Consider the following 25,314-nt stretch of genomic DNA (forward strand, 5'->3'; position numbering starts at 1 on the left):
TTGCATCAGTATTAACTTATCATATAATTAATCAATACGAGGACAGAAAAGATTATAAAAAGTAGGCTCGATTTCGAATTGGGATACACATGCGTGCAGCGATCTAACAGGTGTCCGCTCTATTTCACAATAAAGTGAATGGAATATTTAACCTGTTATCGCCATAAATTCAACCTGTCATCGTATTATTATAATATAACTATATATCCTGGGAGCGGATTTACATAAGCTATTGCACGACTTGCTTTCCAATCGATCTCTGTTGTTACTTGCATTTTGTAATTACACTGTACATATTATGATAAATGCATGGAATAAGTAGTGTATCTGTTAAATGCGAAACGAAACGAAATCTACCGTAACGAAACAGATTGTATAACTGAATTTTTTAAACTATAGTAATTAAGAATGATATCTTAGTCCCCTGTGAAAGTTACCACATATAAATGAAATTCACCTCCCTAAAATTGATGTAGTCTTTCGGGTTGACTGATACATAGTTTTAAACGTTGGAATTCCCACTCCCTCTTTCCCAACGTATGGGGGTGGGGGTAGCCGGCGTCGGATCCGCCTTTTGGGCAAAAATACGTCTTTTAGTATTTTTTGTTCTCTCTCTCTCTCTCTCTCTCTCTCTCTCTCTCTCTCTCTCTCTCTCTCTCTGTATGCATGCATGCATGCGTGTGTGTGTGTGTATTGTTGGTTTTACAAGATCTAGATAGACAAATAAATTGGTGCAAGACTTTAGTTTTAGTGTTCATGAATATATGAGTTTTGTTAAAACGCCGAACTGAAAACGTAGGGTTTCGGTCATATGTGTGGTGTGTATAAAACAACGACAAATCGTTAAATACAAGTAAAATGGAAACGAATAGCGACATTTTTATGTTCCCCAAACAAAGTTTGGGAACATATTGTTTTTACTCTGTTTCTTATTATTATGTTCCCCAAACAAAGTTTGGGAACATATTGTTTTTACTCTGTTTCTTATTATTATGTTCCCCAAACAAGTTTGGGAACATATTGTTTTTACTCTGTTTCTTATTAAGGTCTTCCGTTTCAACGGAAGACCTTATAGTGATTCTTATGTTTCTTTTCCTCTATTATTATGTCTCCGAACACAAAGTGTCGGAGACATATTGTTTTTGCTCCGTTTCTTATTAAGGTCTACTGTTTATTAAGGTCTTCCGTCTCCTGCGGAAGACCTTACTATTATTGTTCGCGTTCTTCTTCTTCATTATTATTATTATTAAGGTCTTCCGTCTCCTGCGGAAAACCTTACTATTATTGTTCGCGTTCTTCTTCTTCATTATTATTATTATTATTATTTTCCTTGGTAGTACACGCGTTTTTCTCAGCCATTTCTCGATCGATTTTCACGAAATTTTCAGGAAAGATGTCTTTTGGTGACGAGACTTTGCTTGCAAACTTTCGTGCTTGACGTCACTTCCGGTCAGGAGTTATCTCTCTTTTAGTGACTTTTTGAAGGGCCTTGTTGTCCACGCATCTCCTCCGTTAGTTTTGAAGCTAGAGTCTTGAAATTTCTACACAAGATAGAGTAAACATTTTAGAAGATTTGTGGGGGATTCGATTTTACCGGAGGCGATTTGCCTAAACGCTCGCCTGGACCTGAAAAAATGGATGCCAAAATTGTTCGCCGATTTCGGCGATTTTTGACCTTTGATCTCCAATATCTTTTTTCTTGCAAATATTTTGTTAAGACATGTAGAACAAAAGTTGTGCACATTTACGAGATCTTTTCGAAAATATCAAGATTTAGGGGCTAGCCTCTTCAATTAGGGATCTAAAAGGGCTCAAAGTCTAGATCAAATATCTCAAAAATCGTTAATATTTTGGTATAAGTCAAAGAACAAAAAATGTTCATCTCAACAATCCAAATCTATTCATATAAAAATTGAGGTCATATGTTACGTAATAAGGGATTTTAAGGGCCAAAACCATAATTTTTTTACCCCTTGTATCTCGAAAACGACAAATATTTTGAAAAGCAATAAAGAACAAAAGTTGTTCAGAATGATGATCTGAACAATATGCATATTTCGTTTTTACCCTATGTGGCCCCGTTAGGGAGCTACAGTTTGGCCCCTAAAAATTACTTCTAGAAATAGCTCGAGAACGGTAAAGAATTTCTAAATACTTGTTGAACAAAAAATGTTTGAAATGTCATGACCTTTCTTACGATATCAAGCAAAAGGGGCTGACCCTTTAAATTAGGGGCCCAGAAGGGTCCAAAGGTTTATGAGAATATCTCAGAAACTATTAATATTTTGTAATAAGTCATTGAAGCGGAAATGTTCATCTAAACGAGCTTGTTCTTATCAAATCAAAAAGTAGGTCATATGTTACGTAATAAGGGATTTTAAGGGCCAAAATCATAAATAATTGACGCCTCATATCTTGAAAACGACAAATATTTTGAAAAGCATTATTGAACAAAAGTTGTTCAGAATGATAATCTAAACAATATGTACATTTCGTTTTTTCCCTATGTGGCCCCGTTAGGGAGCTACAGTTTGGCCCCTAAATATTTCTTGTAGAGATAACTCGAGAACGGTAAAGAATTTCTAAATACTTGTTGAGCAAAAAATGTTTAAAATGACAAGGCCTTTCTTACGATATCAAGCAAAACGGGCTGGCCCTTTAAATTAGGGGTTCAGAAGGGTCCAAATGTTTTTGAAAATATCTCAGAAACTATTAATATTTTATAATAAGTTGTAGAAGTGGAAATGTTCATCTCAACGAGCTTGATCTTATCAAATCAAAAAGTAGGTCATATGTTACGTAATTAGAGATTTTAAGGGCCAAAATCGTAAATATTTGACGCCTCATTTCTTTAAAACGACATATTTTTTGAAAAGCATTATTGAACAAAAGTTGTTCAATGTGTCATAACCTATCGATCAATATCAAAAAATGGGTCTGTGGGCCTCATGGCTCGCCTGTAGAGTCGATTTTTGTCGATATCAGTCGATTTCAAAAACTTGTAACTGGTAAATATTTTGTAAGGACATATTGAACAAAAGTTGTTCAGTTTATCGAGATCTATCGATTGATATCAAGAAATAGGCCTATGGTCCTAATGGCTCGCCTGTAGAGTCGATTTTTTCTCGATATCGGTCGATCTCAATAACTTTTTACAGGTAAATATTTTGTAAAGACATATAGAACTAAAGTTGTTGAGTCTATAGAGGGCTAACAAATGACATCAAGAAATAGGCCCGCGGGCCTTATGGCTCGCCAGGAGAGTCGAATTTCAAACGAATTTCACCGCAACTTTGCTTCAGAAGCTTATGATATGAAAAATTGATTATATCTAAAGTGTCTTAAAGTCGGAAACTAAATTGGGACTCATTTGTCTTTTGTTTTTGTTTTTTTTTTAACTCCGAGTGCATCAACAAATCGGACGGAAGACCTACTCGTTGCTCGCAACGAGATCGTGTCTAGTTATTATTATTATTGTTCTTTTTCTTACCGATTTTGTGCACGCGATTTCTCAAAAACGGTTGGATAGATTTTCATGAAACTTTCAGGAAAGATGTAAAATAGGATTGTCTAGAACTGTCTTTTTTTGGTTTTGCTAAAATCACTTCCGCTTGCAAGTTACGGCTGTATTTCCGTTTTTCAAATGACATTTTGTCCGGGCGTTTTCTCATAAACGGTTAAAGATTGAGTCTTCAAACTTTTAGGGATGATAGATGGTGACTTGTAGCTCTGTAATCAGGTTTATCATTGCCATCCGTCACTTCCGTCCGTCACTGGAAGTGAATAAAAGAAACGTCAAATTTCAAAATTATGCTTTTGAAACAAAACTTGCATAGATTAATTGGGTCTCTTGTGTCGTTTCAGAAAATGTTAGTCTTACCGGAAGTTTAACCAGCAACTTCCGGTTTTTAGAGAAAAACTTCGGAAAAATGGTTTTTCTTTGCTATCATATCTCTCGCATATAAAGCAAGTGTTTTTGTGATTTTCAAATATATAATTGACATTATCCATCTTCAGAGTATAGTGATTTATTGTTGTTGTTTTTTCAAAATTCACTTCCGTTCGTTAAATATGTACGATTTCCGGGGTTTTTTCTCCAAGTGTTTTCTCATAACTACTCAAAGATTGAGTCTTGAAGCTTTCAGGAAAGTTAGATAGTGATTTGTAGATGTGACATACGTGTTTCAACTTTCTTCCTGTCACTTCCGTCATCCGGCGGAAGTACCATAAAAATATGTAATATTTCATTTTTTAAATTCTAATCCTCATAAAATTATTTAATAGAGTGTAATAAGTCATATCATTTCCACTTTTTTTGAGAACTCTTTCAGATAGAGACGTGAAATTTTCAGGGAATATAGACAGTAAAGAGTCGCTGTCTTTTATAGGAAAACGCATCTGAATAGTACTTCTGGTCATCACCGGAAGTTACGAGAAATGAGTAAAAAGTTCGATAATACATTTCTTATTCGTTGTTTAAGGCTTATTTTCTGATATATTTAAATGGTTTTCGTAGGAACAGAAAGTTCTTTACCGGAAGTGGTCTAACGGAAGACCTACTCATTACTAGTAATGAGTGTCTAGTTATTAAGGTCTTCCGTTACCAACGGATGACCTTCTAATGATTCTACTGTTTATTATTATTATTTTTCCCTTTCGTCTCCGAGACCGTTGGATGGATTTTCCTGAAACTTTCACAGATTATAGAGAACTATGGTACCTCAAGGCATTTTTGTCATTTTTTCAAAATTCACTTCCGTTTGTGAGATACGTCCGATTTTCCGGTTTTTGAAAGGAGCTTTGTCCGGGGGTAAACTTGAAAACCACTAAAGATAATCAAATGAAACTTTCAGGGATGATAGATGTATTTTCTCTATGGTGCATGCACGTATTATTTTTTGTCGCCGTCACTTCCGGTCGTCACCGGAAGTGATTAAATGAATCATCAATTTTAAACTTTTTTCTTTCAAATTGAAACCTATATCGGTTTACTAGGTCTCTTTCTAATTCTCAAAAAATGTTGATCCCACCGGAAGTTGAATCTCCAACTTCCGGTTATATCAAAGAAAGACTAATCATTCACTCATTTTTCAGTGCCATAAATCTCGGTCATGAAACTAGTTAATGAGTTGAGTTTTACATATATTATAGTCACTATAAATGTCTAAAAGAGATTAGAACATTTTTGTAAAATTCACTTCCGGTCGGCAAATACGGCTTATTAGCTGTTTTCGTTGTCCAACGTTTTTCTCAGAAACGGTAAAAGTAAGAGTCACCAAATTTTCAAAGTTAATAGATCTCACTTTGTAGGCGTGCATCAGTGGGTTAGGAATTTCGGCCGTAACTTCCGGTCGTCACCGGAAGTTATTAAATAAATCATAAATTTCAAACTTTTTTTTTCAAATTGAAACTTATATCGGTTTACTAGGTCTCTTTCTAATTCTCAAAAAAATGTTGACCCCACCGGAAGTTGAATCTCCAACTTCCGGTTATATCAAAGAAAGACTATTCATTCTCTCATTTTTCAGTGCCATAAATCTCGGTCATTAAACAAGTTAATGATTTGAATTTTACATATGTTATAGACATTATAAATGTCTAAAGTAACTGAAAATATTTTTGTAAAATCTACTTCCGGTCGTGAGATATAGGGTGGACAAATTCAAACCTTGTTTTTTTCAGTTTCTCAATAATGAATATAGATAGACGCTTGAAACTTGTAGAGTTGATCAACTAACATTAGTCCATTGTACACATACATTCAATTTTTTTGTCCGTCACTTCCGGTCTATACCGGAAGTATTTGAACAAATTTTGATTTTCCGATTTCTTCGAGTGATTTCTCAGAGATGGCTAGGTAGATTTTTTTGACATTTTCAGGAATAATGTCTTATGAAATGACCTTGCTATAATTATTTTTACAAAATTCAATTCCGGTCGGAAAAATATGGCCGATTTTCTGTTTCTCAAAAGGAATTTTGTCCAGCATTTTTCTTGGAAAAAGTAAAATAAAGGTTCATCAATTATTCAGGGATGATAAATCTCCGTTTGTAGGCGTGCAGTAGTGGGTTGAACATGTCAACCATCACTTCCTGTCGTCACCGGAAGTGATTGTAAGAATCGCAAATTTCAAACTTTTTCTTTTAATTTGAAACCTATACTAGTTTATTAAGTCTCTTTCAAAGTGTCAAAAGAATATTGACTCTGTCGGTAGTCAAAACGACTACTTCCGGTTTCTTGACAAAATACCCTTTTACTTTTCGTCTCTTTGTCCCTATAAATCTCGCTTATATTTGAAGTCTTTCATATGATTTTTACATGTCTTAATAAAAGTATCAACTTCGAAAGTTTTGAAAATTTTGTTTTTTCAAAATTGACTTCCGGTTGGTAGTAACCTACTACTTTTTCTTTCTTTAGTCTACTTCTTTTTGTTGAGAACTCTTTCAGATAGAGACGTGAAATTTTCAGGAAATATAGACAGTAAAGAGTCGCTGTCATTTATAGGAAAACGCATCTGAATAGTACTTCCGGTCGTCACCGGAAGTTACGAGAAAGGAATAAAAAATTCGATAAGACATTTCTCATTCATTGTTAAGGCACATTTTTTGATATATTTAAATGGTTTTCGTAGGAACAGAAAGCTCTTTACCGGAAGTGGTCTAACGGAAGACCTACTCATTACTAATAATGAGTGTCTAGTTATTATTATTATTATTTTTTTCCCTTTCGTCTCCGAGACCGTTGGATGGATTTTCCTGAAACTTTCACAGATTATACACAACGATGGTACCTCAAGGCATTTTTTTCATTTTTTCAAAATTCACTTCCGTTCGTCAGATACGTCCGATTTTCCGGTTTTTGAAAGAAACTTTGTCCGGGGGTAAACTTGAAAACGACTAAAGATAATCGAATGAAACTTTCAGAGATGATAGATCTATCTTCTGTATGGTGCATGCACGTAATATTTTTTGTTGCCGTCACTTCCGGTCGTCACCGGAAGTGATTAAAGGAAACATGAATTTCAAACTTTTTTCTTTCAAATTAAAACCTATTTCGGTTTACTATATCTCGTTCTAATTCTGAAAAAGTGTTGACCCCACTGAAAGTTGAATCTCCAACTTTCGGTTATATCAGAGAAAGACTATTCATTCTCTCATTTTTCAGTGCCATAAATCTCGGTCATGAAACTAGTTAATGAGTTGAGTTTTACATATATTATAGTTACTATAAATGTCTAGAGTAACGTCAAATATTTTTGTGAAATTTACTTTCGGTCGGCAAATACGGCTTATTAGCTCTTTTCGTTGTCTAGCGTTTTTCTCAGAAACAGTAAAAGATAGAGTCACCAAAATTTCAGATTTAATAGATCTCACTTTGTAGGCGTGCAATAGTGGGTTAATAATGTCGACCGTCACTTCCGGTCGTCACCGGAAGTGATTAAATGAATAATAAATTTCAAACTTTTTTCCCGCAAATTAAAACCTATATCGGTTTATTAGGTCTCGTTCTAATTCTCAAAAAATGTTGACCCCACCGGAAGTTGAATCTTCAACTTCCGGTTATATCAAAGAAAGACTATTCATTCTCTCATTTTTCAGTGCCATAAATCTCGTTCATTAAAAAAGTCAATAATTTGAATTTTACATATGTTATAGACACTATAAATGTCTAAAGTAGCCTCTAATGTTTTTGTAAAATTCACTTCCGGTCGTGAGATATGGGATGGACATATTGAAACCTTGTTTTTTTCAGTTTCTCAATAATGAATACAGATACACGCTTGAAACTTGTAGAGTTGATCAACCAACATTAGTCTATTGTACACATACATTCAATTTTTTGTCCGTCACTTCCGGTCTATACCGGAAGTATTTGAAAAAATGTCGATTTTCCGATTTCTTCGAGTGATTTCTCAGAGATGGCTGGATAGATTTTCTTGAAATTTTCAGGAATGTCTTATGAAATGATTTTGCTGTGGTTATTTTTGTTTTTCCAAAATTCACTTCCGGTCGGAAAATATGGCCGATTTCCTGTTTCTCAAACAAGATTTCGTCCAGCATTTTTCTTGGAAAGGGTAAAAGATAGGTTCATCAAATATTGAGGGATGATCAATCTCCGTTTGTAAGGATGCAATAGGGTGTTGAGCACGTCGACCGTCACTTCCTGTCGTCACCGGAAGTGATTGAAATAATCGTAAATTTCAAAAAAATTCTTTTAAATTGAAACCTATACTTGTTTATTAAGTCTCTTTCAAAGTGTCAAAAGAATATTGACCCTGTCGGTAGTCAAAACGACTACTTCCGGTTTCTTGATAAAATACTTTTTTACTTTCGTCTCTTTGTCCCCATAAATCTCGCTTATATTTGAAGTCTTTCATATGATTCTCACATGTCTTAAGAACAGTATCAACTTCTAGAGTTTTGACTATTTTGTTTTTCTAAATTGACTTCCGGTCGGTAGTTACCAACTACTTTTTCTTTCTTTAGTCTACAATGTACTTCTTTTTGTTGAGAACTCTTTCAGATAGAGATGTGAAATTTTAAGGGAATATAGACAGCAAAGAGTCGCTGTCATTTATAGGAAAACACATCTGAATAGTACTTCCGGTCGTCACCAGAAGTTACAAGAAATGAGTAAAAAATTCGATAATACATTTCTCACTTATTGTTCAAGTACACTCTCTGATATGTTTGAATGGTTTTCGTAGGATCAGAAAACTCTTTACCGGACGTGAACAAACGGAAGACCTACTCATTACTAGTAATGAGTGTCTAGTTATTATTATTATTATGTCTCCGAACACAAAGTGTCGGAGACATATTGTTTTTGCTCCGTTTCTTATTATGTCTCCGAACACAAAGTGTCGGAGACATATTGTTTTTGCTCCGTTTCTTATTATTCTTATTTTTTTCTTCTTCTTTTTATTCCTCTTCTTTCATGAGAAATTTGTCCGCTCGATTTTATGAAAGTGTTTCGACAGATCCACTTCAAACTTTGTGAGCTGATAGGGGGTCATGAGGAGGGGTGCAATCAACTTTCGAAATTTTCAAAATGGCCGCCGTTTCAAAATGGCGGCCAAAAACGTCAAAATATCAAGGTTGTCGGATTTCAACCAAATTTTATTTCTAGGGTAATTTGGTGACCCCAAGTTCATTCCCACCATCAAAAAAAAATTCTGAGCCGCCATTTTCAAAATCGCCGCCATATACCAAAATATTTGAAAATGTTAAAATCTCTGCAACATTTGGTTTCTGGGGTAAATGGAGGGTCCACAGTTCATTTCCAGCATCAGTTTTTCCTTCCAATCAGTTTTCAAATGTTTCAAAATGGCCGCCATTGAAGAAAATGGCGGCCAGAAATCAGGTCCGTCGGATTTCAACCAAATTTAGTTTTTAGGTTTTTTTTTTAGGATCCTGAGTGCATATCTGATATCTAAAACCATTTCTGACATGGGGAGGTGTTCGGAGACATTTGTGTTGGCATCCCAACACAGTTATAGCTCGTTATTCTTATTTTCTTCTTCTTCTTTTTATTCCTCTTCTTTCATGAGAAATTTGTCCGCTCGATTTTATGAAAGTGTTTCGACAGATCCACTTCAAACTTTGTGAGCTGATAGGGGGTCATGAGGAGGGGTGCAATCAACTTTCGAAATTTTCAAAATGGCCGCCGTTACAAAATGGCAGCCAAAAACGTCAAAAAATCAAGGTTGTCGGATTTCAACCAAATTTTATTTTCAGGGCTATTTGGTGACCCCGAGTTCATTCCCACCATCAAAAAAAAAATTTTGAGCCGTCATTTTCAAAATGGCCGCCATATAACAAAATATTTGAAAATGTTAAAATCTCTACAACATTTGGTTTCTGGGGTAATTGGAGGATCCAAAGGTGATTTCTAGCATCAGTATTTCCTTCCAATCTATTTTCAAATGTTTCAAAATGGCCGCCATTGAAGAAAATGGCCGCCAAAAATCAAGTCCGTCGGATTTCAACCAAACTTAGTTTCTAGGGTGTTTTGAGGATCGTGAGTGCACATCTGGCATCAAGAAACATTTCTGACATGGAGAGGTGTTCGGAGACATTTGTGTTGGCATCCCAACACAGTTATAGCTCGTTATTCTTATTATTCTTTTCTTCTTATTTTTCCTCTTCTTTAGGGAGAAATTTGTCCGACCGATTTTGTGAAAGTGCTTCGACAGATCCACTTCAAACTTTGTGAGCTGATAGGGGGTCACTAGGAGGGATGCATTCAACTTTTCGAATTTTCAAAATGGCCGCCGTTTCAAGATGGCGGCCAAAAAACGTCAAAAACTCAAGGTTGTCGGATTTCAACCAAATTCGATTTCTAGGGTAATATGGTCACCCCGAGTCCATTTCAACCATCAATTTTTTTTTCGAGCCGCCATTTTCAAAATGGCCGCCATATACAAAAAATTTTCAAAGTGTTAAAATCTCTAAAATATTTGGGTTCTGGGGTAAATGGAGGGTCTACAATTCATTTCTAGCATCAGTATTTCCTTCCAATCAATTTTCAAATGTTTCAAAATGGCCGCCATTGAACAAAATGGCGGCCAAAAATCAAGTCCGTCGGATTTCAACCAAATTCAGTTTTTAGGGTTTTTTGAAAATCCTGAGTGCATATCTGACATCAAAAAGCATTTCTGACATGGGGAGGTGTTCGGAGACATTTGTGTTGGCATTCCAACACAGTTATAGCTCGTTCTTATTATTCTTTTCCTCCGGTACTTTTTTGTCCGGTAGTGTTCTCAGAAACTACAAAAGGGATCGATATGAAACTTTCCAGGATGATAGTATAGCGTTTGTAGATGTGCATAGTGATAGTCATTTTGTCTGCACGTGCATGCACGCGCGCGCACGTGCATTGCAATTTTGGTACAAAAAATGGAAAATCAAAATATTGAAGGAAGCGATATAAAACCTCAATAGGATGATAGTATATCATTTGTACATATGAAAAATAATAGTTATTTTGTCAGCACGCGCACACATGCTCGTGCACGCGCATTACAAAATTTGTACGCTAACTTTGGAATCAGTCTAACTTTTTTGTTGTTCATTGAAATGGCTTGAAATTCATATCATAGGTAGATATTGAGACCCTTAACTGATTTGCATGGTCAAAATTACCAATTTGCACGCGCATGCACGTGCGCTTCATTTTGATTGGATAATACTAAAACGTTTGTAACTATCTTATTTATGAAGCGAATGAGATAATATTCACAGCATACGTAGACAATATGTGTATCTATATATTGGTGTAACAAAAAAATGCCAACGCACACGCGCATGCGTGTGCAACGTTTTTTAAATGTTCAATTTTTAAAGGACGATAACGTTTTTGTTTTTCATCAAATTCTATTGATATTAATGGTTTAGGTGTGTCTTGGTACTCCTTACAAATTGCTGTGGTTAGAATTACTGCTCAGCACGTGCATGCACGTGTGCTGAATTCTGATTGGACGATTTTAAAATCGCTATAACTTCTTTGTATTTGGTGGAAACGTTATGAAATTCACACTGTGCGTATATGATACACATGCCTGTTGAACGACATGAACAAAAATTCGGAATCATACACGCGTGCGCGTGTATGCGCGTGCAACGCTTTCTTTCATTTTTTGGTACTGAAATGACCATATTGAACGTAGTACATGTAATTAAAGGCTAAAATAAAATGATTTTTTGCTATAGATTCACAAGGACATCACTTTTTAATTGGGGGAGGTTTGGGGAACATATGTAACGGTCCCCGTTACAATTAGAACTAGTTATTATTATTTTCTTCTTATTTTTCCTCTTCTTTAGTGAGAAATTTGTCCGCTCGATTTTATGAACATCCTTCGACTGATCGATTTCAAACTTTGTGAGCTGATAGAGGGTCATTAGGAGGGGTGCAATCAACTTTTCAATCCTTGACTGATCGATTTCAAACTTTGTGAGCTGATAAAGGGTCATTAGGATGGGTGCAATCAACTTTTCAAATTTTCAAAATGGCCGCCGTTTCAAGATGGCGGTCAAAAAACGTCAAAAACTCAAGGTTGTCGGATTGCAACCAAATTCTATTTCTAGGGTAATTTAGTGACCCCGAGTCCATTTCCACCATAAAATTTTTTTTTTTCGCCGCCATTTTCAAAATGGCCGCCATATACTGAAATGTTTGAAAGTGTAAAAATCTGTACAACATTTGGGTTCTGGGTTAAATGGAGGGTCCACAATTCATTTCTAGCATCAGTATTTCCTTCCAATCTATTTTCAGATTTTTCAAAATGGCCGGCATTGAAGAAAATGGCGGCCAAAAAATCAAGTCCGTCGGATTTCAACCAAATTTAGTTTCTAGGGGTTTTTGAGAATCCTCATCTGGCATCAAAAAGCATTTCTGACATGGGGAGGTGTTCGGAGACATTTGTGTTGGCATCGCAACACAGTTAAAGCTTGTTATTATTATTATTTTCTTCTTATTCTTATTATTCCTCTTCTTTAGTGAGAAATTTGTCCGACCAATTTTGTGAAGGTGCTTCGATAGATCCACTTCAAACTTTGTGAGCTGATAAAGGGTCACTAGGAGGGGTGCATTCAACTTTTCAAATTTTCAAAATGGCCGTCGTTTCAAGATGGCGGCCAAAAAAAGTCAAAATGTCAAGGTTGTCGGATTTCAACCAAATTCAATTTCTAGGGTAATTTAGTGACCCCGAGTCCATTTCCACCATCAATTTTTTTTTTCGAGCCGCCATTTTCAAAATGGCCGCCATATACCGAAATATTCGAAAGTGTTAAAATCTCTACCACATTTGGGTTCTGGGGTAAATTGAGGGTCAACAATTCATTTCTAGGATCAGTATTTCCTTCCAACAATTTTCAAATGTTTCAAAATGGCCGCCATTGAACAAAATGGTGGCCAAAAATTAGGTCCGTTGTATTTCAACCAAAATTAGTTTCTAGGGTTTTTTGAGGATCCTGAGTGCATTTCTGACATGGGGAGGTGTTCGTAGACATTTGTGTTGGCATCCCAACACAGTTATAGCTCGTTATTAAGGTATTCCGTCTGAACGGAAGACCTTATAGTGATTCTTATGTTTCTTTTCCTCTATTATTAAGGTCTTCCGTCTCCTGCGGAAGACCAATCTAATTAAAATTAGATGTTTGATCTGCTCGCGTACTCGCATACATAACATCTAACAACATCCCATGGAGGGTCACGTCAGAGGTCAAATTTATGTAAAAATATCGACCAATCATTGCGAAGACGGAAGAACCTTTTGTGACCAATGAGAATCAGTTGTACAAACTACGTTTGGTTGTTGAAGGAAAATGGCGGCGAAAGACAGTACAAGCGAGGCGATTGAAAACGTGCTGAAAAAATTTAATATCCAAAGTTTAAAACGCGAACAGCGACAGGTGTTACAGTGTCTGTTAGACCGGGTAGACTGTATGGCGGTCCTCCCGACTGGATTTGGAAAATCCCTGCCCTTCCAAATGTTAATCCCTGTCCAGAGAGAGATGGGCAGCAATATTGGGAAAATAATTGTGTGTTGCCCATTGATTTCCCTGATGCAGGACCAAGTGGCACGTTTACAGGAAATTTCCAGATATGACAGCTGCATATAAAGGTTAGTGTGTTTACTATTGTTTTGAATATTGCGAAGTCGAAATCAGTTGAATAGGTGATTTATAACTTAAGCGTTGTGGGAATCATATTGTGTAAATTAACTGACATTGAATATTCGATCTCATGTTTTTAAAAAAGAAAACTTAAACTTTAAGATTCTCGTATCATAGTTTAACATGTATTATTTATCAGGTTAATGTGCCCGAATGTTATTCACCCCATGTCTTATATCCTGCAATTTTCATAGCTTTTCAAAACTATTTGCAATGGCTTGATTAAGCTAGTATTAAATGAACTTCTAAAATGCAATGGCATAGCCCTAATGTTGCATAATAATTTTGGAACATCTTTATACATAGTTGAAGTATTTTTCACAATGTGTTTTGTGGAGTACAATGATGAAATATTTTCACTCAGTAAAATTTATTTTCTATGCTCTTACAAATCCATTTGATAAAAGATATGAAATAGCTAAATCAAGCTGTTTCAAGTAGTTTTTGTTAGCTATACAGCTTTATAACTAAATATATACAGATTGTGTTGAACCTGATTGTATTTGCACATGTGAAATCAATTAGAACAGGTATATTATAAAAATTAAAATATATATTTGAAGGGTCCAGTGATGAAACCGACAGAAAAATACTGGAAGGAACAGTAGACATAGTGTATGGCTCCCCAGAGGCATTAGTTGGCGACATAGAATGGAGAGAATCTATGCGTAATCTTGATGTCACTACTATTGTTATTGACGAGTTTCATACAATAGCAACATGGTAAATGCATTTTTGTTTTAAAGTCTAGTTGTAAATGACTAGTAAAGGTGATGTACACTATAAAGACCAATAATTCTTGATTGATTTGTACCATTAAAATTAAATTTGTCTTGAAGCATCCCCCCTAATGTTGGATCAATCTATGTACTTGGTACACCCAAATTCTACCCTTTTCTTGATTTTTGTGGAATTTCAGAATATTGTCTCCCTCCACCCCCCAACATCAATTAATTTAATGATCATATTCAGTTTCCCTTCTGTGTTGACATTTATTATATATTATTTGCTAAGCATTTTCTGTTATCACCAGTAAACTTGCCATTGTTTTAAGACTTGACTTATGCACACATGATGTAGGGGAAAAAAACATTCTCGAGTCAGGCATATTATTTTTTACCATTATGGCTGGAGAAGGGCAAAATGAGTTGTAAACGTGACCCAAAAAGGTTTAAATTATAAAGAAATGATGTTACAATAAAATTAAATAAGATTGTCAACTGAAAGTTGCCTTAAAACTTAATTTTTTCTTCATATATTTGCTTTAACAGGGGTCAAAGTGAAAATGGCAAAGAGGCTTTTAGGAAATGGTTTGGACACGTTGGGGAGCTAAGGTCCATGTTTCCAGATGCAAATTTGTTGGCCTTGTCTGCAACATGCACAAAGAAAATTGCTAGACGTGTTAAAAAGTGTCTGGGTGATGGAACAGTGGAAATCATAATTTCTCCTGACAAACCAAACATCAAATTATCAGTGACTAAGGTATCAACCAATATAGAGAACTCTATGTTTTGGATAATTGATCCACTTCAAGAATTACAAGAGAAATTTCCACGGGTAATAATTTACTGTACCTCAATTAATGATGCAGCAAAAGTTTGCAATTACTTAATCGAAGAAGTGCCATCAAGTGTCCGAAATATTGAATTATACCACTCAGAAACAGAAGATCTTAAGAAAGAGTACATTGTTAATGAACTGAAAGACTTTAACAGTTCTCTTCGTATCCTGATTTCTACAAGTGCTTTAGGCATGGGAATAGATGCCAAAGGATTCCACAGTGTGGTTTTATTTGGAGCTCAATCAAACTGTTCTGATCTTATACAGGAAATTGGAAGAGTAGGAAGAGACAACATGCCATCGGTTGCGTTAATTGTTTACAACTCGTATCACCAACGATTAGCAGATGAATCTGTCAAGAAAATTCTTGTGACAAAGGAATGTCGTAGACTATGTCTTCTAGAAAACTTTTTGAATGACAAGGGAATACAAGAAATTAGAGAAAATATTTTGGGACATCACACTTGTTGCGATAATTGTGCAGCAAAATGTTCTTGCAATAAATGTGAACTACTGCCCATCGAAAAAATGTTCAATTTTGCTAATGTGTACTCTGCGCCAGACAGTGATAGTGACGAGACAGAGTATTATGATTCTTTTGATGAAGAAATACATGATTTGATAGAGTAATAAAATCTGAAGTTATACCAAAATAAATTATATGTGTGTTTCCTACTTTACTACCCCCAAAATTATGTAGGGTTACCAGTTAAAACATTTAATTCAAAATCTTGGTTTTTGATATGCTTCCATGTCTATATACAAATACAATTACTTTTCAAATACTTTGACGATCAATAGTTGTCAAAATGTAGATCAGACAACTTGAACACAAAAAGCAAAATATTTCCAGTTTGAAAATTATATATATATAAATATATCGATAAAATATTGAGGGTTGATAGAGAAAATGTTGTTAGGGTCGGTAAACCGGAAACACACATATTTTATTTTGGCTGTTGTGATATTTCCAATCACCATGATATCTAGTTTATATACAACTGAAGTGTAGAATAAAAATGCATAAAATTTAAAGGTAATAAAGTCTATCCTGTTTTTTCAACTACATGAATGTTTGCATCACTAATTTAATGGACACCAATTATTACAGAATCATGAGCCATTCTAACAAGTTAACTAAGTTCACCAAATGTTTATGGCGAATATATTCTTTGTTATTGAATTATGAGAACTTGTTTTCCCAAAAATATATATTTAATTAAGGAGGTACTCTACATCATCATAATGGCTGAACATGCAAAATACTAGTGCATCAGCTTCAACTGCGCGAAGTGTTTAATATACTAAAATAAGTGCACATAAGATATTCAGTTTCTTTTGACATCAAATTTCTTCATTATAATCTACATGTTACTTCAAGCATTATCTTTTTGTCTCTATTGAGATTCACCACTGACATATTAAATCACACAAAGTAACAATGACACTTGAACCATTTATTTTAGCTTAAATAACTTTTGCAATATGTTGTACAAGTTAACTGGTCACATCTGCACAATCTCTGCTGTCTGCACTGTGATGTATCACATTTATTAAAGCAAAACCGTGTTATATCTGTACTTGAAAAGCGATCAAAATACTCTTACGAATTGAGATAAGTTACAGAACCATTAGATATTAAGTCCCGGTGTATGATACTAGCGTGTGCATCGATAAGCCTGCTATACTTAAACATGCATCAAAGGAAAACTAAATGGTTTACTGTAACAATGGCTAATTATCTTTACACTATTCAATGAGCACATTAAAAAATGTACTATACAGTAAAACATGCTTAAAAAGAAATTCATGCTTAGTGTGACGTGCTATTTATTCCCCTATAAGAGGAAATTTGCGACAAGGTTTGGTTTTAATGAATTGTTCTTCACTGATTCTGTAAGTTTGTTACGACTTTGTTTCTATACGATAAATGATGTACAACAGGGTGATTGAACTTAGCATTGAAAGGAATAAACAGAAAGTTACCATACAAAAGAACTGATAACATGCACAAACTTAGCACTGTGTCATATCAGTTCTCAATTTAAACATGTGGATCTCTTAGTCGTATAAAAGGTTGTCTTGGCTTATGTCGGTGTATCACAGTTGATAATCCAACAAATGAATTCTGGAAGGGGTTCCTATCCACTGTGAAACCTTGACACTTAAATGTACGCTTTGGAATGAGGGTCATCACATTTGCTTCCTGTAAATCTTTGAACACCTTTAATACATCACCCTTGTAACTGGGAATGTGATGGAAGCCCTTTCTCTTTCTGATCTCAGTAATGCTGTCAAAATGGCCGACTAAGTTTATTAAATGAGGATATTCCTTTGAGTGGGCGAGGATACTTTCCTTTGTTTTGTGACCAGAGCAGGCAATTTTACTATCTCTATTCAACATCTCAAGGTATTCATCTAAGGACACATTGTTGTTCTTTCCTCCTTGCAAATTGACAAAGCGATTGGCAATTAGACGTTCCTTTTGATTATCACAGAGAATACCAGATGTTAGAGATGTTAAATGAATAGAACCAATAGCGTATTTCACTTTGTTAGTGAGATGGTATACAGGTAGTTCATATTTTGCGGATCGCACAGCCCTTTCGCCATCCCCCATGTCCACAGAAGTATCCAAATTCTTGTGCAAAATTACAAGTTTGAAAAGCATCATCAGGTAATCCTGCATTTGGTCTTGGTTTTTATTTTTTGGTTTTTTCGATGGTTTGTCAATATGAACATCATGGATTTTTTGTTCATGAGTTTGCAATGACACAACATGCGCATAGGTTTTATCACAGTGGTGGCACTTAAATCTCCCTTCCTCTCGTGTTGATGTCCAATAGTTTTCAGGATGCTGTGGATCACACACAATATCTCGAACATTTTGGAATATGTCATTAGTGTTGTCAAAGAAATGTTTCCTCAAAATGTTTTCACTCACTGAATCAATGTACTCTATCTTTTCTCTGTTTGACAATACTGCAAAGTTGGACGGCAGATCTATTTCTTGGTCAATGTCTGAAACACCCATGTGATGTAGAAAAAGCAGCAAACAGATGGCATCCAGGATCACATAATACAACATCTTGTATGCTCGGTATGCATTATACACATGACCTTTGACATTTCTCATGTTCAGGAAATTTCTGCAATTCATACACAAGAATTTTTTACACACCATTCAAAATTTACAAAACCGTTAAATAAATGAAGTACACACAAAATATAAGTTTCTTATAAAAGTATACATACCTGTAATAGTATACTGTGCCTCGGTCCATAGCACTATATGTTGAATAAGTGAGCTTGTGTATGGCCTACAATTACATATTAATATTGCAATCAAATTATAAAGAAGTTAGTACCAAAGCACTAATCTCAAATATTTCAAGTACAAACACAAAATTTATATAAGGGTATGGATTTGTGCATGTTAGCCACTGATAAGAAATTTCAGGTCAGAACTCTTTGCACATATATCAGGAAGTTTCTTTACATATTGTAAATCAGAAAAACATGCATTTTCATCAATGATACCTCTAGGAAATTCATCAATCTGTGAAAGTCTTCAATTTTTGAGACAAAGCCTTGAAGTCTTTGAAGCTGTGTTTCAGCATTATTCATGGCCTTTTGGGCTGCTTGCACCCGTTCATCAGTTAACCTATCGCCTAATAATAAAAAAATAATTAATTCACACTTGAATTGTTTATTGGATATCATGATTCTAGAAATTGACGATTGCCCAAACATTTTTCACAGACTGCATATATTGGAATTTTAAATTACTATTTTGCCAAAATGAAGATCAATACCTGCATTACACACATGTGCACACTATTACATCTCTTTGGTATAATGTATTATAAATTAGAGATCCCACACACACCCCTAAATCCATATGAGAAAACAAACCTCCAAAAAATACAGGTTCCACAACTTCTCCATCCCTGCAAGGAACATATGTAGACAAGGTCTTCAAAAGACGTATCAATTCTGGTGTCTTATTTTCATTACAGTCGAAAAGACCAAGTGGGTACTGAATAAAAAAATAATTTAAGATCATATGCAAAATTCTGTAATTAATCAATGATAATATTCTCTAATTAATCGAAGATAATATAAACTATTACATAAAGTACATGGTACACACCTTTCAACAATAATTATAAATTTCAGTAAAATGAAAACTTAGAAATAGAAGAAAACTCATGACTTACTTGTTTAGTTTTGTTTCCTGCACAGTAGGAATATTTATGCTCTAAATGTTTTGGATAAATTTTTCCATATTCTTTCTGCAAGTGGGGATGATTTTCAATGACAGAAGTGGAGAAGAGAAATGTTAGTTCCTTCATTAGTTTCTGTTGGTCTTCAATGGATGGAAGAAAAGTTGAAATTTCAATTTCATGGGAAGGAGGACTGTGGGAGCTGTGTTCAGTTGGAATTACTCTGTCCAGGATGGCATAAACGTGAAAGAGATGAAGAGAGAGAGTTTTCCTGTCAGACGTTCTATACGATGGAAGGATGTTTTTGTCCCAGTTGTCCCCAATTATTTGGTATTTTACATTTCCTCCTTCAACCCAAGAATCACGGATTTCTAAAATTTCTTTGTCCAGTATTTTTTGCCAGTCACAAAGCTTTCTCTTCAAAGTCAATGGGTGGACAGTCAATCCTATATGTGACAGTCGTTCAATGTCCTAAAATTAAGATTTAAATATTGTCAATATCAAGTTTTACTGTACAGATTGGAATGCCACATTAATTCTAATAAAGAGTTATGTTTACAGGAAATAAATATTACATATATTTTGCATAAACAAAATGAAAATTTACCCGCTGTGTACATCCACCATGATTTAGCAGAAATCCATTCATGTACTGCAAAACTGTCATCTCTTGGCTTCTTCCATGTAGTGCAATACCTACAGTTTGTAGGGCATGGAGAAATGGTTTGCTTCCAATAACAGGTGGTATGTCTGAAACGGTAGCTGTAATGATTGACAGTAGTGCTGGGCACATTGTTTCAAGTTGTTTGTGTAAATTTTCCCACCGGAAACTGAAAAAGTCTGCATTGCTTTTCTTTTGTAGAAGACTGCCCGATCCCCTCTTACAAATTGCTTTACATTCCTCCTGCACAATCTTTTGAGAGCCGCGTATCAATTCCAATGGACTAGACTTCCGCAGAATGTCAACTATGACAGTTTCTGTATTTCCTCCTCTTGCTATAGCTTTGCATATCTGTTGGTGGGTGTCCTCTTTGATGATTGACGACTTTCTCCCACTTGGATAGTGCAGTACAACCTAGCATTTAAAACATAAAAGATATTACCTAAAAATATATTACCTACAAATTATACAGACATGTGCGTATATCTAATATGTTACAAAGAAATATATTTAACGATTTAGTGTTTGATCTCAGTGTTGTTAACAGCAACAAATCTATATAGTTTTAGACTTATTTGATAGAAAATTACTGCTTGAGCACTTAATGTCAAATTCTTGAGAACACGTTGGACCTCTCTTCCCCCCCCCCCCCCCCTTGTAAAACTTTATTTTAAACTATATTTATTTCAAAAACATAAGAACATGATTACACATATCATTTGAATAGTTGAGATCAAAATCAAGCAAAGATGCACTTATATCAATTCTACTTCCATTAAAACTTTGATTCCATATTTTACCCCATGATTTGAACGATCTTGAACCTACACTATATCAGGAAATTTTCACAAGTTTTATCTTTCCAGACCCAGTGCTTCTTCAGTTGAGAACCCTAGTCATATATGAATCTGTACAAAGAACTGCATACATACTATCACTAATCATGGCCAGTGGTCTTTGATAAGGAAATTGCTAAAGATTATATATATTTAATGTCAAAATGGAGCCCCCTCCCTCATGATTTGAAGAAACTGCAATATGCAGATGGTCTTGTTGGACTCAATGTATTATCAGAAAATCTCACTTGAGCTTTCAGCTGAGCTTAATAGTCAACAGATGCACAAACAGACAAAAAGTTATCAGAAAAACTTACTTGACCTTTTGTTTCAAGTAAGCTAAGAAAAACTCCACTTTGGCAGAGAAACATAGTGTTAAAATCAACTCAAAGATAAATGAATTGGTTAGTCATTTACAATTCTATAGCTAAGCATGCACAACAGACCTACAGTTTGGGGTAAGTACTGATAAATCCAAACCTCAAACAAATTGTAGTGTTGGAGATATCTTTTTAACATATGAATTTTCTGAAAGCTATAAATTTCATATATGTATCTAAATCTCAAGGAACTTGAAATGTACCCTGTGAACAGAGACTACAATCGATGAACACAGTGATTTTTCTACATTTTTTATAAGGGTCCTGTGGCTTTAAAACTGGGAAAAATTGTCGACATTTCAGTCAAATTCAATTTTATCGTAAATAAGTTTTAAAATCATATCTAACATTATTTTATCTTTATTTTACTAATCTAGTTTTCTTTAACCTTCTAAAATTTTCAACTATTCTATCCAAATCATCATTCCCATAACTCTTTGTTAAGTTTCACATATAGAATGTTTATTTCTTTCAAATACGTTTTCCTTTCACAATTTTATTATTGGGAAAAATGTAAGCTAAATTGGGAAAGAATTAGCAATTTTTAGGAGGGGAGAGGGCCGAAATTCTGACCCAAAATGGGCCTTAAAAAATCACTGGAACAGAAAATTCAAAACAAACGTTGAAACAAATCAAAAGAAAAAGGAAAACAAAATTAACAATTTTCAACAATTTTAACATTGCACCTCTACTTTTCCATCAAGAGAGCATTTGTCTGATTTTGGTTTGCTCTCTTTGTCACTGAATAAGGATCTCTTTGAAGATTTTGGAACTGTATCTGTCACAATGACGTACATATATATGTATTAAAATGCAAAAGACCAATCAATACCTTTCATGATTTTAAGCCTTGAAAGTCTAATTATCATTCTTGATACATTTTAAGACTTTGGTATAAATGTAAACATACCTGGTCTCTCTGTCTTTGGTGCAATAGAGACAACACTGTATCCAGTGTCTGGGACCTGTTAACATACACAAAAATTGCAAATACCTTAACAGCATACCAAAACATACACATACATGTACTGTCAATATTTATTTAATGATTGACTAAACATTATCTTTCATATGAGTTAATGTACCTGTAAAAGTTTCTTCCAGGATTCTTCTCCAAGCAACAGGGGTGGTTGTGATCCTGTGATGCTGCCTACGATAAAGGGGGCAAGAGGCTTTAGTTTTTGAGGTGTCACTCTTCGAATCGGTACTAACATAGTAGATGTCTCTGTCTCCTCTGAGGCTTTCGAGCGTTTCCCAATTCCCAAAACTCCTGGACTTCTAATTTCTCTCTTCTTAATGACTGTTTTTGATGGTGAGGGCACAGTAACACTATATCTGCAAAGTTTTCATAAGTTTTATAGGTTTAACATGACCCATAACATGAAATGAGTATATATAGAATATGAGTATATATACTTATGATAAGATACTTCCATTGATCATGAAATTCAAGCTAGATATGGAAAGAAATAAGGTAATTTTCATTACAGCATTTTTTGTATGTATGTTGACAATTCTCTTCAGAAACATATCTTACCAAAATGTACCAATTAAATTTATCTAGTATATATACATTTCATATATTTTTCAATCTGAGTTGAAGGTAATAAATGTTGAGTCTATGGGATTCGCGGAAACACAGAATAAAAACACCAATAAATATACACTAATTTATCAATAATTTTTTTTTACAGGATTTCAGTTCATCCATCTTGAATAACTACAGTACACCAAAATAAATGACGCGACGGCACATTCATTTTCCTGTAGGTACTCCTACTAGAGTTTAGAGCTTTTATTTACTGGTACAACTAAGAATCCCAGAAATCCTTATTTGTTGCTGCTTCTTGCTACATCTGATCTTAACATTGATCAGCTGTTGATACCGGTGTTCAGGCTTCACATCATGTGACATTTAAGCAATAACTCTCCTTATTATACACTAACCTTGACATGGTTGATCGTATGTTACTTGTAAATCTCTCCCTTGCCTCCATCGCCTCTTTTTCCAATTTGCGCACCCTGTCCATGGCCCGAAAACATTTCTGACATACACCCGCGTCACCAGGAAAACAAGTCTCTTTCTTCACATCACACACGTTCAGTAACGTTTCCAATCTTTCACGTGTTAATCTTAATTTTTTATCCAAACACTTTTGAACTTTTATGCTGCCTAATTCATCTACAAACTTTGTAACAAACGAAAACCCGCACACAACACAAATGTTTCCAAACGAATAGCATTTGACAGGCGTAATGCGCGCCGCCATTGTCTTGGTTCGGATCACGTTTTTTTTTTTTTTTACATTCGGAACCACTCTAGACTTATTCCCTTCGACGAGCATTTAAAGAGTTTGCCAGATGTGATTTCATTGGTCAATTGAATTTGACCTCTGACGTGACCCTCCATGGGATGTTGTTAGATGTTATGTATGCGAGTACGCGAGCGGATCAAACATCTAATTTTAATTAGATTGGCGGAAGACCTTACTATTATTGTTCGCGTTCTTCTTCATTATTTATTATTATTATTTTCCTTGGTAGTACATGCGTTTTTCTCAGCCATTTTTCGATCGATTTTCACGAAATTTTCAGGAAAGATGTCTTTTGGTGACGAGACTTTGCTTGCAAAATTTCGTGCATGACGTCACTTCCGGTCAGGAGTTATCTCTCTTTTAGTGACTTTTTGAAGGGCCTTGTTGTCCACACATCTCCTCCGTTAGTTTTGAAGCTAGAGTCTTGAAATTTCTACACAAGATAGAGTAAACATTTTAGAAGATTTGTGGGGGATTCGATTTTACCGGAGGCGATTTGCCTAAAGGCTCGCCTGGACCTGAAAAAATGGATGCCAAAATTGTTCGCCGATTTCGGCGATTTTTGACCTTTGATCTCCAATATCTTTTTTCTTGCAAATATTTTGTTAAGACATATAGAACAAAAGTTGTGCACATTTACAAGATCTTTTCGAAAATATCAAGATTTAGGGGCTAGCCCCTTAAATTAGGGATCTAGAAGGGCTCAAAGTCTAGATCAAATATCTCAAAAATCGTTCATATTTTGGTATAAGTCAAAGAACAAAAAATGTTCATCTCAACAATCTAAATCTATTCATATAAAAATTTAGGTCATATGTTACGTAATAAGGGATTTTAAGGGCCAAAACCATAAATTTGTTACCCCTTGTATCTCGAAAACGACAAATATTAAAGCAATAAAGAACAAAAGTTGTTCAGAATGATGATCTGAACAATATGCATATTTCGTTTTTACCCTATGTGGCCCCGTTAGGGAGCTACAGTTTGGCCCCTAAAAATTACTTCTAGAAATAACTCGAGAACGGTAAAGAATTTCTAAATACTTGTTGAACAAAAAATGTTTGAAATATCATGACCTTTCTTACGATATCAAGCAAAAGGGGCTGACCCTTTCAGTTAGGGGCCCAGAAGGGTCCAAAGGTTTATGAGAATATCTCAGAAACTATTAATATTTTGTAATAAGTCATTGAAGCGGAAATGTTCATCTAAACGAGCTTGTTCTTATCAAATCAAAAAGTAGGTCATATGTTACGTAATAAGGGATTTTAAGGGCCAAAATCATAAATAATTGACGCCTCATATCTTGAAAACGACAAATATTTTGAAAAGCATTATTGAACAAAAGTTGTTCAGAATGATAATCTAAACAATATGTACATTTCGTTTTTTCCCTATGTGGCCCCGTTAGGAAGCTACAGTTTGGCCCCTAAATATTTCTTGTAGAGATAACTCGAGAACGGTAAAGAATTTCTAAATACTTGTTGAGCAAAAAATGTTTAAAATGACAAGGCCTTTCTTACGATATCAAGCAAAACGGGCTGGCCCTTTAAATTAGGGGTTCAGAAGGGTCCAAATGTTTTTGAGAATATCTCAGAAACTATTAATATTTTATAATAAGTTGTAGAAGCGGAAATGTTCATCTCAACGAGCTTGATCT

The 25,314-nt window shown here is 34.9% G+C and overlaps 2 protein-coding genes and 1 pseudogene across 2 annotated transcripts; 1 reads left to right on the plus strand and 2 right to left on the minus strand.

Annotated features, from left to right (window-relative positions):
- The first annotated feature begins 13,176 nt into the window (after positions 1-13,176).
- On the plus strand, positions 13,177-16,286 carry LOC130050266 (bifunctional 3'-5' exonuclease/ATP-dependent helicase WRN-like; annotated as a pseudogene).
- Positions 16,287-16,681: 395 nt separating this feature from the next.
- On the minus strand, positions 16,682-20,426 carry LOC130050584 (uncharacterized; the record flags this gene model as incomplete). Its single annotated transcript, XM_056150817.1, has 6 exons — positions 16,682-18,388; positions 18,495-18,559; positions 18,780-18,910; positions 19,155-19,278; positions 19,460-19,936; positions 20,073-20,426. Coding segments are annotated over 6 exons (2,256 nt in total), but the record flags the coding sequence as incomplete, so codon positions are not given.
- LOC130050267 (uncharacterized) lies at positions 20,400-23,814 on the minus strand. The gene is made up of 4 exons (XM_056149864.1): positions 23,290-23,814; positions 22,428-22,677; positions 22,253-22,307; positions 20,400-20,540 (listed from the first exon to the last, which is right to left on the minus strand). Exons 1-4 carry the CDS (start codon positions 23,685-23,687, stop codon positions 20,428-20,430), a joined length of 816 nt encoding a protein of 271 aa, XP_056005839.1. The 5' UTR covers positions 23,688-23,814; the 3' UTR covers positions 20,400-20,427.
- Between the last annotated feature and the right edge of the window lie 1,500 nt (positions 23,815-25,314).

This window comes from Ostrea edulis, chromosome 9 (assembly GCF_947568905.1).
Source record: "Ostrea edulis chromosome 9, xbOstEdul1.1, whole genome shotgun sequence".
Lineage (NCBI taxonomy): Eukaryota > Metazoa > Mollusca > Bivalvia > Ostreida > Ostreidae > Ostrea > Ostrea edulis.